This window comes from Pseudopipra pipra, chromosome 7, assembly GCF_036250125.1.
Source record: "Pseudopipra pipra isolate bDixPip1 chromosome 7, bDixPip1.hap1, whole genome shotgun sequence".
NCBI classification, from domain to species: domain Eukaryota; kingdom Metazoa; phylum Chordata; class Aves; order Passeriformes; family Pipridae; genus Pseudopipra; species Pseudopipra pipra.
The window spans coordinates 16,637,267-16,654,572 of NC_087555.1; the positions used below are offsets into that span (position 1 = coordinate 16,637,267).

Below are 17,306 nucleotides of genomic sequence, written 5' to 3' on the forward strand. Positions count from 1 at the left end.
CTTACCTTTTTCCTGTGAATTCTGCTTGCCCCTTCTTATTGAAGATGAATTTGGAGTCATTATATCCCCATCCATTCCACTTCAAAAGTTCTTGCCTTAAAGGGAGAAAAATATGTGAGAATATTAGCATATTAGCACACTGCAGATCCAAAATGGTTTTCGAAAAAAGTTTTATCAGAGAGCAATTCAGGAAATTACGTACATATCAAAAGCACATAGCTTAGAGCTAGAAGAAATTCTGAAGCCACAACCATTACTTCTTCAGATTGCATCCTATGACTTGAAAGACCAGATGCTCTTTAAAACCACCACCAGCTTAAGTGAATGCACACTGTGTAGAATCATAGAATCATTAAGGTTGGAAAAGACCTCCGAGGTCATCAAGTCCAACCTCTAGCCAAACACCACCAAGTCAACTAAACCATAGCACTAAATACCACATCCAGTCATTTCTTGAACACTTCCAGGGACGGTGCCTCCACCATCTCCCTGGGCAGCCTGTTTCAGTGTCTGACTGTGCTTTCAGTGAAGAAGTTCTCCCTGATGTCCAATCTGAACCTCCTCTCACATATCTTGAGGCCAGTTCCTCTTGTCCTCTCACTAGTTGTCTGGGAGAAGAGGCCAACCCCTGCCTGGCTATAACATCCTTTCAGGTAGCTGTAGAGAGCAATAAGGTCTCCCTGAGCCTCCTTTTCTCCAGGCTAAACACCCCCAGTTCCCTCAGCAGCTCCTCATATGACTTTCTCTCCAGACCCTTCACCAGTTGCGCTGCCCTTCTCTGGACACACTCCAGCACCTCCCTTCTCTTTCTCGCCGTGAGGGGCCCAGAACTGGACATGGAACTTGAGGTGTGACCTCACCAGCGCTGAGTACAGGGGGACAATCACTTCCCTAGTCCTGCTGGCCACATTATTGCTGATACAGGCCAGGATGCCATTGGCCTTCTTGCCCACCTGGGCACGCTGCTGGCTCATGTTCAGCTGACTGTTGACCAGCACCTCCAGGTCCTTTTCCACTGGGCAGCTTTCCAGCCACTCTGCCCCAGCCTGTAGTGCTGCATGGGGTTCTTGTGACTGAATTCTTTTTTGTTCGTTTATTTTTCTTCTGGGTAGAGAGGAATAAACCACTGGTGACATGGTGATGTTCTCTAATTGGCAACAGTAATGTGTGAAAGATGCTTGTTTTTACATCTATACATAAATACTAACACACAAATAGGTAACATCTAAATGTTTACAGAATACAGAAGAAATTTAGCATTTATTTTCTAGACAGAGAATAATGATTTTAGTTGTTTGCCATCACTACTGCAATGCCACAGCATTCTTAACATTCAGTTGATGAGGCACTTTGCGATACATTTGGACTGAAAACATTTTGGAAAGCCAAAACCAAACCCCAAGAACTGCAGGAATAACATATCAAATACAATCTCGATACGATACTGTAACAAAGCGAACATATAAAAACCAAACCCACAACTGCCAAAATAGAAGCAGAAAACTGAAAAAACTGAAGCACAACCACATCAGAGGATCTCAATTATGATGAAGTCATCAGAAGTATATCAGTGTAAACATATTTAAGACTTAAGAAATACACTAAGAATAATTACACATTAATTTAACTTTGCTTTAAAAGCTTGCCATTTATTTACATTACAAATGAAGTTATTAACCTAAAAACTGAATTTTAGTTAATACAAAGTCTTTAGATAAAGAAGTCTGACAACAGATCATTAAATTCCCTCCCCTATATACAGTGAATGTAGCTTTTGCTCTTTGACTGTATAATATAAGGGTAAGATGATCAGAGGTGACCATTTCAGAAAGACCTTGCGATTCAGAGAAAGCACTGCCTCAAGTCACTCCCAGCTCCAGCATTACACACAAGATAACTGTGTGATGATTTATTACCAAAGGCTTTCATTATAAAGGTAATATTAACACAGGCTGCTGACATACTATCGGTGTTGTAATTAAATAGCCCTGGCTTAAATAAAATCCATTTTCTTCAAACTGCCTTCATGCAAGGTTTTAATTAATCAAATGGAAAAAAGGCCACGGTCATGTTGTTGGAATCAGACACTTCAACAAGCCTTTGACAAATCTAGCACTTAAAGCAAACTTTATCAGTTACTGAGTACTGAAGCTCTACACAGTTTTGTGAAATAGTCAGTCTATGTTGTTCTTCCATACTGAGGAACGGATTCTAAAATTTAAGCCAAAATTAACTGTTTGAGCAGACAGTTGTCCAGATACAGAAGCCCCTCTGGCTGCCTCATCTCTCAAAAGACTTGATCTTTACACATGTAGAGTTCACTCCAGAAAGGGCAAGGATCCACCCATGTTCCACTGCCTGGGAATGCCTTGTGCTGCCATGCTGACATGACAGATTATCAAAAAGGGTTCTTAAAGCATGTTATGCAGACTTATCTATTTTTACACTTATTTCTATATAGGTATATTTATAAATATTGCATATATTTATACTGAGTTCCACAAAGGTACTAAGTCATACACAGTGGAGCTGTTCCCAGCTGAGAACAAGCTGACCCAGAATTGGCCAACTCAAGTCGCATTTATTTTGTTTTTTTAAACTAAATGTTCCGCTCAAATGCCCATCACTGCAGTCCTCTTCAAGGTAAGATTTCTCCCTCTGCTGACTAAATGTAGTATTTCTATACACCTGATTTCTGGAGTTGGTTGAATCCTGTAAAGTCAGAACAGACTTGATATTAATAAGCAAAATTTGAGGAAGGCAAAATTTGGCTCTTGCAAAGCAGTGCCAAAATAAATATGCCAAGTATGATGCCTGAAACAGGCTAGAGAAACTAGCTGCAAAGCTGGAAACACAAAAGGTCGGGCCTTAAAGAAACTGGTAACATGAGATAAACTGATAATGTACGGGTTTGAAACGATCATTAATCTTGATGTCAGTAGAGACAGATACCTCCCAAAAAATTATGGGGAGGTACTATTAATTAAGGGACCAAAGACAGACCCAGATATGAGGTCTTTCTGCTAAGCTGACTGCAATCCTGGTTGTTTGCCTTTTCTAAAGGTCTCATTTCCTAGGTTGGTGTTAAACTACCTGGCACTTTCATTAGGCTTTAAAATACAGAACACAGTCTGAGTTTTAACTCCAAAGAGTTTATTTTCAGGTTGAACTATTTCTGAATAAAATAAGTGCACAAAGCTTTACTCTGTCAGACAACACAGCTCCTGTTATTGGTGTGATAAGAATAACTAAATTAAAATTGGAAATAATGGTTTGCATGTTTGTACAACAATAGCTGACTCTTAAATGTCTTGCCTACCTCATAATGCAAAGTCAGGAGATTCCACACCACCACACACAATGGGCAGTATTATATCTTGTGACAGGTAAATACCAGAACAAAAAGCTTAAGCATTTAATTTTTATATTCAAAACTATACTGAGCAAGTCTGAGGTTTCTTTCTGGAGACAGGAAGGGCCGCTTTTGGAATGAGTCATCTTACATTTATTCTTTTGTTCCACCATACCAGAGTACAGTCAGTTTAAGAACTGTGGTTTGATTTACTTACTGCAGTTTCTAGCACTTCATGCGTACATACTAAGAACAAGTCAGAGGAAATACTGCATGTGGCTCCCTAAAATAAAGAAGACTAAAAAGGCCAGATTTTAAATGAAGGGCTGATCGGTCAGCTCTGATTTGTAACTGACACACTGCAGGAAGATCAAGCTGTTCAGATCTTCTTGCATGCCATTTGAAAGGTATGCTCTTCACAGGCAAGAGCTGGTGAACCTCAAGACTCAAGAGAATTACCTTCAGCACAAAGGAAAGCACAAGACATCCAGAGGAGATCTGCAGGCCTCCATGACTACTGAGGCAATATCAGTGTCATACTCATCTAATTCAAAACTGATCTTTTTGGAAGAGAGTTACATATTAGTTGATGTATTATTCAGAAGAAGTGCAAGCAGCTCTGCAAGATGAAGCCAGGCTGCTCTTCCTTAGGTCTGTCTCACTACAACAGCTCCTTCAAGTAAGAAAAATACACTGTAACACCCACCTGCTCTACATTTCTTTGTCTTTCCACATCACATTTGGAAATTAAAACTTCAATTTGACAATATAATAAGAAACAGAAGGCAAACAAGAAAACAAAGTCTTTTAAATATTGTAACAGCATTCTTCCCTTGGCATTTTCATACTGCCCTTATTCAGCATTATTTATACAGTTGCCATTCCTTAGAAAATGCTTTTCACAGCCCAGCTCCAGTGCAGCACTCCCACTGCCCTCTAATGCCCTAGTGCAGCAATCAGAGCTGCCTGTCAGATTAGCATCGTGCATCATGTTTACCTGGGCTCTCAAGAATGACCCAAGCTGCAACTGAGCAACCCACATAGCCTTGTACATTTCCCAAATTTTTCATTCCCAGTATCTCATTGTTAAATTCATATTCCAGACAAATATAAAGGGCAGAAAGAACTGCTGAGCATCTGCAGACTTAAGCACACATTAAAAGCTTCCTCCACGTCCAAGTACTCAGTGTATCCAGTGCTGTCTCTGAGACCAAAGGACTTCAACACATGCTGATCTGCAACCCATATGTGCCATCACTATACTTAAACTCTTACAAATTATATGTCCTCTAACACATGAATATTTTGTACCATCTGAAACATCTTGCTGTAATAGTTTCTATCCTCATTCTTCAAAAATTCAAGAACTTGATTGCTAAATGTTAAAGTAACAATGAAAGAAACCTAACCTGAACACCCCGCATAATATCTGAAAACTCTGAACAATATCTGAATACATCGAAACATGTTAGGAAGTTTCATGCTTCAGCCTAGAAAAAGAAAGATGCTCAGTTTGACATAGTCGAGTGACATATTCATGTTACACATGTTGTATATGTAGCAAGATATAATTTACACCTCCTTCTGTTTTTCTTCCCAAATTCCTTTCCAAGAATATATATAGCAAAGTCTTTCACCTACATTTGATATTCTTGTTTTAAACTAAATGTTTCTCAGTATTTTACCCAAACTGTCTTATTTAAAGACAACACATTTCCTATTCAATACATTGGCTTCAACAAAATATCAAGCTCACCAACTCTCTCATTTTTAATAGAAACATGGAATATTTTAGCCAGAGATAGTAAAAAATGACCAGTTCTTTCTTGCCTTCTAACTTAAAAGACAGAAATACACTACTGAAATGTATGAAGTAGTCTAAGTCAAACCTTGCTTAACTTTTTTAATGTGTATATATTTTTATATATACATACATGAAATTATATTGCCTGAGGGAGAAAACCTGAAAGAAAACAAGTTACCACGGAAACAGTGATGATAAGAGATTAACACAGTGTAACTAGTTTAAGTGAATTTAAACATTTCACTTTCATTACAATGCCCAACATCGAACTATTAGTTTGACTCAGTGCAATAAGGATTTTTACAGTCAGAGAGGCAGGAGGGTGTCCCCTGGCCCACCAGCTGAGCTAGTGCTCCTGAAGCATCCAGTCACACAGCTAAGCAGGAAGAAGCCTTCGGACCTTCACTGTTTCAACACAACCGCACCTGCCAGCATGGTTCAAATCTCACATTTTAGTGACCAGCACAGTGACAGGATGAAAAAGTTCTTGTCTCTCCCCAGGAAACTGAAGGACAAGCCCAGGGTCTCCACAGGTATCCAATGCTTCTTCAGAGAAGCAAGATGAAACTGCAGTTCAACCCAGCTGGATAAATACAGCTCAGGCAGAGCAAAGTCAAGATGCTCACATCAGTTTCCTCAGGATAACTACCAACATTTTCAATTCAATCACCAGCGCATGCTCAGCATTGAAATCATATATACCTAAAATACTCACAGGCACTTCTGCTGCATGATGCAAGAACCAGCAGATTCTAGGAAATCAGTTTAAAATGGCAGTTTTAAGGGCTACCACATGGGCTTAAGCACCAGTATTTGCCGACTGTAACAAAGTCTTCCAGGTTTTAGAGTTCTTGCAAAACTCAGTGCATGGGTGCAGTAATACGGAGGCAATATTATGGTGATAAAGCATTACAAGACATTACCCAAAGAGCAACTCCTCAAAGCCCACCTCAGCTGGAATTTGGGTCACCAACTAGACCCCCAGGTAGAAATTCAGAATCTTTTCCACAGGTGATACCAGATCCCTCTCCTCTGGAGCACTCTCTGTTTGGATTATACAGTCACACTTCTCAACCAAGTAAGCAACACTACAGAGTGTTTCTGAAGCCAGCAGTAAATTAGTATCAGGTGCCTGGAATAAAGACAGAGAATGCAACCCCAGGAATCCCTTCAAGAACTGCTTTGTGAAAGCATCATTTATCTGGAGAAGAACACCATGCTGCAGGCAGAGGGTACCTACTGTGTTTGTCATTCTTATACTTTTTCCCTCTTGGAGGATCTTCCCTGAAGCAAATCTAATATAATCATTTTCAAGTCTGAAGTCAAATAACATCTGTTTTATAACCTTAGACACATTCATGTTCTGTAGCCCACACTTTGAGATAAGACTCTGCAGCTGCACATACACTGATTAAGTTGCTATTCTGTTTGCTGAACATCTGATATGACAACACAAACCTGCATTGATATTTACAGTTTAAATTTACAGTAAGCAGCAAACACAGACAACAAGATTTTAGGCATAAGACTTCAGCGCTTAGGTACTCAAAAGCAGTGTGCTTTCTTTAAACTACTCTGACAAAACAAATGTTCACTTTCCTTACATTCATTCCTAGCCTTGACTATTTCATTACTCTTCATTTCACCACATTGTAATAAACAAAGCCCCAAGGAATAAGGAAATTGGTGTTTCTCTAGTGTTCTTTCACAGAAAGCTTAAGTCAATTAGGGAAAATTAAAGATTGAGGAAAAGCAAGACATTATAACCACGCTTCTCAGCACACAGTCAAATGATGATTCTTATGCAACAGAATACTTTACTAGAAGTTCCATGTATTCCACCTACTACTTCAGTTGACACTAGCTTCATTTTTATCTTTGAAGAAACTGCTCTACTACAAAAAATGCATACACATGGCTACTTTCAGGCAGTAAATGAATAAGCACTTAAAGATTTTTCAAACACCAGAGATCAGTCCTTTGAGAAGGATTTCCCGAAAACTTGCAAAACAAGGATATCTGCTTTGCTATCTTAAAAGAAACAACTTAATGAAAGAATCAATTGTCTGCCATTAATCTGCAAAAGCAAAATAAGTTCAGTTTCTGGGCAACATTGTTTTACCTATTCCACAGAGGTTTTTTTAGCATGCTCTGTAGCATATATATGAGATAACTGCCAAAGAAAACTTTTTGGCCTTCACTATCAACCCTGAAGACTTGTACACAACAACTCAATTTTGGATATAACAACACTGCAGAGGCATTATGCTTGTCCATCACATTCTGCTTACAATTCATTTTTAATACTCAACATTATTTGTTTTCTACAAAGAAGTACCCTAACAATTCAGAAAAGTCTAGTTGGCTGCAACTTCTTACACTACTGATCTCCTTACTTTACTTCAGCTCAAAGTAGCTTCTAGTCCAAGTAATTACTCTAGTCTATTGCATTAACAGATTATTCTAATTCTATTCAGTTTAAATAAACACATCAAGTTAAAGTAAACAACTATATATACACATTCATTTTCTTGTAAATAACGGTTCAGATTTCAGGAGATATCAAGAAGCTGATCTAAAAAATTCTTTCAGGTTTCACCATAAACTGCTACTTACTTTCATATAATAATCCATATTGAACTTTACATATTAAACATACTTTACACTTTTATCTAGGTTTTTTTCTAATCAAATTTAACTAATGCATATATTCATTTTGGCTTACTTGGTATCAAATGACCTTACCATAAATATTGTATTACTTAAATTCTTACAGATTTCTTACATTTCATCTGCCTGACATGCAACCACTTGGACCTAGATGTCAGACAGGAATTGCTGTTGCATATGAAGTCACATTTGCCATCAGATTATGACACTTTTTCATCAGAATAACGTCTCCATATGAGAATCTTTACCTGTTCCTCTACTTCAAGTATTAACCTCAACTAACAATTAACTACTTTGATGTAATCACAGAACCTCCTGTGAACTGCCACACCTTTCTCAATGCAAGAGGCTCTTATGATTTCTTACTCTTCTGATTTCTTAAGACTCTGTAGTGGCACCAGCCCTTTCCTTCCTTGCCCTAAGTTTCCACCACCTTAAGCTCAGAAATCAGCTGTATCAGGATACAGTTCAGCATCAAGTGTGGCTTAAACACTGCTGTCTAAAGAGTTATGTCTTTATAATAAAGATGGATGTGAATTTTGGGAGTAAGATATGAATGCTCTTTGATGTCACTTGTTAAATTCAAGTAGTACCAATTTTTTAGGAGTCAATTCATGTTGCTACTTAATAAAGTCATAATCATTAGCAGCAACTACAGCAAGAACTGCAAAAGTCTACATGAAGGTATGGTGACATTAACACATTACCCTGAACAACCTGATTGTGAACTCCATACACAGCAGTCAGCTGGCTACACCTTGAACTAACTACCCTGGATAACAGTATGCCCATAATAATTAAAAGATATTCACGAGCCTCTCTTCATCCTACAGGAAAGCAGATTCTACACAAAGAGACAGGATAATCACAAGATCCTGTCCTGCTTTCTTTTGCTCCAGGGCAGAAAAACATTTTAAGCCTACAGGCTACTGAGTTAACGTTTCAACTAAATCAATTATCTCTTTTAACAAAGACCAAATTATTTAAAGTTTGACTTGAATAAGTTATAACACAACCTATTTTGACAAGATCAACATCAGTGAATGCTCCATTTCTGCAGCACTCTTACCTTCCAGCATACCTAACAATTACTCTGGTACAACTGTGTTCTAGGGAGTTGTAGCACCTGTTTCCAAAGCAGTACAAGTTGAACATTTCATGTACATACACTTATTTTGAAGATTAAATAAGTTTTTAACTCAAGTCTCACCAGCAAAGTGAGCTTACTAATAACCAGTCAACAAAAGTCAACAGCCTAATATGAAAGTTCAGAAAAAGTAATTTCAAGGAAGAGTTATTTTCCAGCTCAATTTTTTTACTAAGTGTTTTAGCATGCCTATTATCCTGTTAAGGCTTCAACACACATTGTGTAACTATGATCCCCATGTTTCACTGCATCACTCAATTAAAATATTAAATTCAAGCCAGGAATGCCACTACAAAGTAACATCTCTTTATTCTTACAGTACCTAAGGTTTCTCTCAAGAAGATACTCAGACAAGTAGATATTTGCTTGTCTTTTGAGGAATTTTCCCATCTCGATAATCATAATTTTAAAGATTATAATACATTTTCTACTTTTCAAACACATCAATTTGCAAATGTATTGTTCAGAGGCATTTTTATTTGGAAACAGGAACAGTTTGATGAGACCCACAGACTTTCAGTCAATTCCACATACTCTTCTTCCCCTTGCTGGTGACAAATAACGTCTGGATAAGATCCTTAGCACTTTGGTCTCTGAACCATCAACAAGAAAGCCATGTTACTACAGGTCACTATCTAGGGACTATTAGAAAAGCAGCCAGAAAAAAATGTCTGTGATCATGGACCTGAAGTACTACAAAGGGTTTTTCTCATCAAAGAAAGCCATCTACCTTGCAGAAGAAATGCAACATGACAAGAGTGCACCTAAATCTGCTAAAGTAGTGTCTGTAGCTTTGCCACTATTTCAAACACTACAGGAAAGATGCAACAGGTGTAATGAACAAAAATTTTGCTTAAGGTACTTTTGGCTGTAGCTTTGCTAAGGAAACAAAGTAATAGTTCAAAAGAGCTGGAAGAGCTGACTCAGCATGCAGAAGACTGCAAGAAAACAGTATCTGGGTTTGGATGGTCCTCACACTGCTGATAAAAGCCATGTGCTACCTCTACGTCAGTTATTTTTACTAGATTTTTCAATCAGCCTTCTAGGTCTCACAAACAAAAAACAACTCCAAATTAGCTGGTAGGCACTAGAACAGGTCTCAGGTGTTCATCACTTGCCAAATCAGTGTAGGCAACAGAATTCTTTATCCCCCATCACTCCAAAACCTTGATATTATCCTCAAACACAAACTCAACCAAGATCCTCACATCGTAGCTATACTTAATGATCAGAATTTTCACATGCAACATCTTAAGCATATTTCAATCACATCTCAGATGTTCAGATGGAACCTCAAGACAGAGGTAAAACTCCCTTTTAGTTTTTCTTGTTTCTATACATAAAAAAAGGCTGGGCTCTAAATATAACAAGTTGTACCTATGGCACAGACCAAGCTTTCCAGCATCTCCCTTACACCCCCACAGCAAAGTACCCAGCATTTGTACCATTTCGATCCTAAGTTCCTTGAAGCAACATAATTTTTATTCTGAGTAAAAACAGTAATCCATTATGAACCTATAGAAAATCCTACTGGGGAGAGCAATGTCAATATCTTGTAGAAGTACAAGTGTTAAATTCCCTAAGCCTGTGTTTTCGTGGAGAAAGAACCCTTCCTTCAGGTTACATGCATATTCACAAAAGCTTGCCTCTCCTGCTCTTCATGGATGCAACAACTGGCCATAGAAATTACACAATAATCCATTTAAAATGAATCTCTAAAAACTAGCTAAACTGATATTTTTTCAGAAACAGTGATTTCTTCCTAAATTCAAACCAAAGAAAAACTCAATATGGAAGACATCATCTTTGGAATGACCCACTTGTCCCAGTAAGCAGCACTGTTTGACACACCTTCTGCAAGAGCATCAGAACTAAAAGCTTTCAAAACTGTTCAGATTTGACTACATGTGCATGACATCCCAGTCCTTCCAAAGCAGGCAGATTCTGCTTGTGGCCCTGGGCCACAGATGGCCTGTTAGAATAACTCAGGCTGTTTCTTGCTCTTTTCTTGACAAGGTTGAGAGCAAAGCATGGCCTGCATGGGTTTTCCTCAAAGGAAGAACAACTATCCTAATCAACTGCTTGCCCAATCTGTCTCTGGACAGTCCTCTTGCACTAATATACTAGTCCCTGTCCACAGCTCAAGGGAAAGCAATAGGTTGTGTACAACCTAAATCTTAAAATGCTCTTATAAGATAGCAAGCCAATGCCTACATAGAAAATCCACATCTGAGAAATGGGGGAAAAAAAAAACCAGCCACAAAATTAATACAAGTCCACCCCAGCAGAAAGGGGGCCTCACAATAAGTTACATGAAACTATACCATGGTATTATAATTGTATCATTTAAAAACAATCTAGTAGAAAAATACATCCAAGAGCCTGTGAAACAGAGAATTAGAACTAGAACTAGAACAAACTAGAGAATTTGACTGTGTGTCTTCTCTTGGTCTCACATGACCTCAGATTCCTTACTACTCCATATAGCAAAACCATGAAAAAGTAGTTCATGTGTTTAAAATTATTCATATCTAAGAAACTTTAGCTAGAGCCTAATGTACACTTTGACAGCACTCACATCAGCTGAAGGTTTCACACGTCTGAGAACAGGGTGGGACTGAGAACCCATACACAGACCTTGCTCTTCACACGTGCTTCAACATTCCTCATTAGAGCAGCCTCAAAAGTATTTCATAAAAACAAAACTTCTCCATCACATCTCCAGTTATTAAGGTGACCATGACGACTTTCCATTTTAACAGAAACCCACTTACTACAGAAGCAGGTAAGGGGCTGAAGACCACCTTCCTCCGGTTTCCACCAGTCCCTACAGCGGTGAACAGCGTTAACACTTCACCCGGGACTGGGATCAGTCTCGTCCCCCCGGCCGCCGCCCCGACCCGTCCGAGCCCCGCTACCCCCGCACGGCCCACGCGGGGCCTCCCCGGGCCCCGCAGCCCGCGCCCGTCCCCGGGCGGGAGCGAGACCCCCGCTCGCAGCACGGGCTGCCCCGGTCCCGACCCGCACCCACCGCCGAGGGCTCCGGGAGCCCGCCCGGCCCGGCGCGGGGACCCCGCCCGCACCCACCGCTTCTTCGGGATGGAGCCGGATGCCGGCCCGGCGGAGCCGCCCTGCGCCTTGCAGGGGCTCGGGGAGAGCGCTCCCCGCCCCGGGGCCCGCGGGGCGCCCCGCAGGTGCCCGGAGATGATGCGCAGCCGCCGCCGGGCGGAGGACGGGGAGCCGCCGCCGCCTCCCGCTGCCTCCCCGGCCGCGGCCGCCATCGCTTCCGTGTTGTGCCGCGACCGCCGCCGGGTGAGAGGGCGCGCGGGCGGAAGGCGCCGCCCGGCGCTCCCCGCGAGGGGCTCGGCGGGCACCGCCCGCACGGCCGGGCCGGGTGAGCCGGCACCCAGCGGCTCCCGCACCGCTCCGCTCTGCCGCCCTGCCGTCCTTCGCTCCTCTTTTTCTGCCTTCCTCCGTATTGCCAGAGCTTCCTGCCTCAGCAGGGCAGGGCTTGCCTGAGGAAACCGGAGAGAGAGAGAGAAAAGGCGTTCGTTAGAGATATCTCACGTCTCGTGGGGTAATTACAGCCCCGCTAGATCGCTGAACACAAAGGTGTCCTTTAGAGACGAGGATTGCCTAAATTAATGATGAAATGCTAATTAATGGTAATAACATAGGTGGGTTACTTAAGAAATAGGTCGGTGAGGTGGCAGATAATCCTACAGGAGTTACAGATTTTATCGTAGCTGTTGACAGGGGCAGAAGGCCCCGGTGAGTGCAAGGCTGCTGAGCCAAGTGCCTCTGCCTATATAACTTGCCTGCTCTTCCCACGCCATAGAGTCCTAGAAGGGATGCTCCAGGCTCCCGATGATCTGCTTCCCCCAATAAACCCACGCCATGAAATGAATGCTGACTGACTGCTGGGAATATACCCCTTCTGTATCTGGGATAGCCATCACTGGGTCAATCCTGTCAAAAACTCAGTCCTGACTGTATTTGGGCCCTGTGGGAATATCTGGGATTCACCTTGTAGCATCACTTTGAAGAGGGAAAAGAATTGGGATTTAAGGGGAGGTGCAGATTTCATGCCAGCCTCGGGTGCTGTCTGCTACTAGGAATTTGCCTTCATGCACCAGAGTGCTTTAGATTTCCACTCAGGAACAGATGTGGGAACTGGAAAAAATTTAGAGGAGAACAGATGATAAGAGGGGTTTTTTTTCCGTCAGGGAATGAAAAAAGGCTGAACAAACTGAGTCCCTTAAAAAAGACTAAGGAAGATAGGTTATCAGTCTTCAAATATGTAAAAGACTGCTATGAAGCAAAAGGAAGCAATCAACCTGCCCTTCATGTCCCAGCTAGGTTGGCGAGAAATAATGAGCTCAAACTGCAACATGTAACTTCAGTATTAGCATTAGACGGCTTTCTAATGGCAGTGAAAATGAAAAACTATGCCTAAGTAGAGGCCAAGTTAGAAAGTGTTAAGAACAGACAACATACATCTATCAGAAATTATATCATTATAAGCAGTTCAGCTCAGGGCACGGAGGTGGGCTAGATGACCTCAGATTAATTCCACCTTTTTCTCTGTGACATGAAGTAGGTCCCGCTGGTGAAGCCTACTCAGTTGTCACACAGGACCTACTTTCATGATCAGCTTTTGCAGCTGACTGGCACCGGCCAGCTTTTTGGAAGTCTTGAATGGAATGCTAGTATCTATGTGATGACTGATATTTTCATAATGACATTTTGTCAATAATTGCTGATTTATTTGTTCATTCCTTCCTCATACATCTGTTATGTATATGAAATAAAATCACATGAAAATTCATAAAGCTCTTACCCTCTTTCGAACCTTGCTTAGAGACCTATTTCTCCCTTGATACTTCAACGTGATACCTTTCCATTCACTAGGCAACCAGCAGGAAGTTCTCCAGGGAGCAGTATGGAGTGCACAAGCAGTGAGACTTTGGTTCAGTTCCCTACCTTGCGTGCAATATTGGTGCTTCCTGGAGTCATAGCTCCCCATATATAAACCAAGGATAACAGTATCTCCCTAGAGAGACTGGTCTGAAAATACACTAAGGACTGTGTGACAATGTAGGACCAACCTCTGTAAGGCCTACTGATAAAAAGCAGTACATAAAAGCCACCCAGGTGTTATTACTGTTTATTTTGCTTTTATACTCACTATTGTTAATTGATTTTATGCCCTTTGTATACTTTGACTAGAAAATAGCTTGTAATTTTCCTAGGGCAGTGATTGCACTAGTTGCAATGGGATCTCAGCCTTAGGTTAGGTTTTTGGTATTACTACAACATAAACAGCTGTTCTGGCAGTTTGTTAGTTTGGTTATGGAGTTAAATTTGCCCCCTGTGAATAATTTGTATACATCTTTCTGGATTAACTGATGCATATCCACATTTAGCTGTCTGATGCTGTGGAAGCAGTCTGCAGGGAGCAAACACGGATCTCGGCTGAGTTTCCATTCAGACTATTTACTGAAGTTCTGCATATAGCTGGGGGGACTTTAAGTCACTTTCCCCATTGCTGAATGTTGGCAAATAAATACTAAATCCGCTAAACTGGGCTTCAGATTTTCCTAAAATGTTTCTTTGTATCACAATCACTTGTACGGAACAATGACGAGACCATTGCTCATTTATTTGATCCTAGTCATAGAGATTCCCAGTGAAAAATTGAATTCAACTAATATCTGATAAGCAATATTTGTCACCACCTCACAACTTAATTTCAAAAAAGTTCCCAATTAATTTTTAGGTATGTGTGTGGGTGGAGATTTAACTCGGAATGGTAGGGACATGGTGGTATGGTTTGGAAACCATAGAGAGCCCTTGTCTTACGCAAAGCAAAGGTGACACCTTGTTTTTGCGCAAGAGGGGTCTTTTCTTACAGTAAGAATGCTGAGTTCCTATCAGTGCTCTGCATGCAATCCCTGGCTCCCTTGGAATGATGGCAATCTTCACAAAAAGCAGCAGTAACGTAGTGTGCTCTTGGATTGTGAGGTTGCTGTTTCTCACTCTCCTGAAGTGAACCACTAGCATATTTTCAAAAAATATGTCTAATTTAATCATATAAAGCCTATCTGATAAGTAAGAGTGCTGAGAAGAAAACTTAGGAAACACAATTTTAAAAGTAATACGGTTGTAACACCAAAGAGAACTCGATGATGTCAGTAAAATTACCAGCAGATCTATAAGGTGGTAGTTGGAAGTAGTCTACGCATTGTTGAGCCAAAGCAGCAGCTTGGCTGCTTGTTCCATGAGCTGTCCTGCAAGAATGAGTGAGATGCCAGATCAATGTAGTACTCCTCATCAAAGACACTCATTTCCAGAATTCTTAACACTGGCATATTAGTTTAAAGACAGTTTACAGTGTAATACAAAATAAAGTGGCCAAAGTACTTTAAACTTTCAGAGAGGTCTTCATGACAAAGTGTCTCAGAGCTCTATTATGCATTGGTTCCATGGGAGACTACAGAGGGAACTTGCTGCTCAAGACAAACACTACACTTGGGCAACCCGTACACAGGTTGTGGAAAGAAAAGACTCTTCTGATAAATCTTCTTGCCTTGAATGAAGTTCTGCAACAGATTTTGAGAATTACCTAATGTAGCATGAGAGCCCTTGAGATGTAGGTATCAGATGTGGAAAATTAATTGATGGGATACAGCAACTTACAAGCGGCTGAAATAGCAACCATACATGCATCTAGAAGAGAAGGTAGAGTACTGTGTTCAGCTTAAACTGTAAAAAGAATTTTGAAACATTTCAAAGAAATTTTATTGAAACATGAGAAAGTTCCCATTTCCAGCGGAAGCTGGCAGGAATTGCAGTGCTGTAGTAAACACCTGTGCTTTTTCTTTACTGAGTAAGTAGCAGAAAAAAAGTTGTGGGATTTTTTGGTTTATTTTTCACTTTATAGTAGCACAGCTTTGAGTTATAATTCTTGCTTCACCTCACTGCTTCTGAGGGCAACAGAAGAACAGTATTGTATGACTAGCAGCTGAGAAAATGAACATAAAAAATCCTTTGCTTCCTTGAAAAATGGAAAAGTAGAAACTATTTTTTTCAAGACTCTTCATTGAGTTGCAAGGTTTAAACAGAAGGAAACACCTGCTTGAATAAGGGGTGTTTCAGATGTCCTCGCTTTCTCCAGTTCAGCTGCTATTCAGATGTGATTGACACTAATGTATTAGCACACCTTTTTGCTCTGTACCCCTGAACAAAAACCCCACCTACAGAAGAGGTGGGGTTTTGGCTACCCTGGGTAAAGGATGGGTGTGGGACATCCACAGCTGAATCATGAACTCAGAAGCAGCTGTTTAGGCAACAAAAGGGGGGGAAGGCATAAGCCCTTTCAATAACCTTTGGATTAGTCATTTTTTCACCAGAGGATAAAAAAAAAAAAGAAAGCCTACACACATGTCATTCAACACCAAGTAATTCATGCTTTGGGAGGAGTTTTGTTGATATTTGAGTGGGCCAAGATGTTTTTCTAAAGTAGCCAATTTCTCTAAGGCCTACTTAGGCATTGTGCCATTTTTATAGCGTCAGACCATGGGGAAAAGGCACTGCATCCATTCACCAATTCATCCATACACTACCAGCTTATGAGCTCATCTTATAGGCAGCCTCAGTGCCATGCCACAGAAGAAGAAAGGCCCAGGTCTTAGAGCTAGGGAGAAACCTGCAGGACCTCAAGCCATTGGCAGGGATCAGCCTGGATTTGAAAGATTACACAAGGATAGGAGTGAAACTAGGAAAAAGATGACAAAAGCCTTCAGAGTATGGATCACGACTGAAACCTCCTATTTAGAGATCTCCAACTTGAAGCTGACCTTTTTTATATGGAAAAGGTTAGTGGGCAGCATGTTCTCTCTTTAAACATACAAAAACTGCAGAAGTTTTTGAACATGGTAGTCAGCTCTGCCCTGTTAAAGAGTGAAAGTATAAAAGATGATCAACTATTTCAGCTTGCAGTCAATAAGGTAACCTGAACAGCTTAGAAAAGCTAGAGTGGACAAACACAATTCATTTTTCAGAATGAAGACCTTCAAGAATACATTCAAAGATGATGAGAAAAGATTAGATGAGAATCAGGCAGAGTGTAAACAAAAACACATGGTGATATTAGGCATTTAATAGTCTCTTCCTGTGCTGTGCCAAGGGGGGATTGAGCACCCAATTACATGGCACACAATGGAGGCAAACTGAACATTCAGCGGTGGCTTTTTTGAGCTTGTGCCACAGAAAGCTTCAACAGGAGACTGCCAATGCCATGAACATAAGATGTTCTCTGTCCTTGTACCATA

At 40.7% G+C, this 17,306-nt stretch overlaps 1 protein-coding gene and 1 long non-coding RNA gene across 3 annotated transcripts in view; one reads left to right on the forward strand and one right to left on the reverse strand.

Moving 5' to 3' along the window:
* The window catches only part of AGPS (alkylglycerone phosphate synthase), a 55,005-nt gene extending 42,717 nt beyond the window's left edge, over positions 1-12,288 (reverse strand). The window contains exons 1-2 of one of the 2 annotated variants that reach the window (XM_064660742.1): positions 12,061-12,288; positions 6-95 (exon numbers count right to left, since the gene is read on the reverse strand). In XM_064660742.1, the coding sequence (XP_064516812.1) occupies positions 6-95; positions 12,061-12,254 (284 nt within the window). In that variant the 5' untranslated portion in view covers positions 12,255-12,288. The remainder of the gene's footprint in view (positions 1-5; positions 96-12,060) is intronic. The other variant, XM_064660743.1, reaches the window with a different exon arrangement.
* Positions 12,289-12,405: 117 nt separating this feature from the next.
* Positions 12,406-14,133, forward strand: LOC135417110 (uncharacterized). Its single transcript, XR_010431897.1, has 2 exons — positions 12,406-12,638; positions 13,885-14,133. It is a non-coding gene; the product is annotated as an uncharacterized LOC135417110 (long non-coding RNA).
* The last annotated feature ends 3,173 nt before the right edge of the window (positions 14,134-17,306 follow it).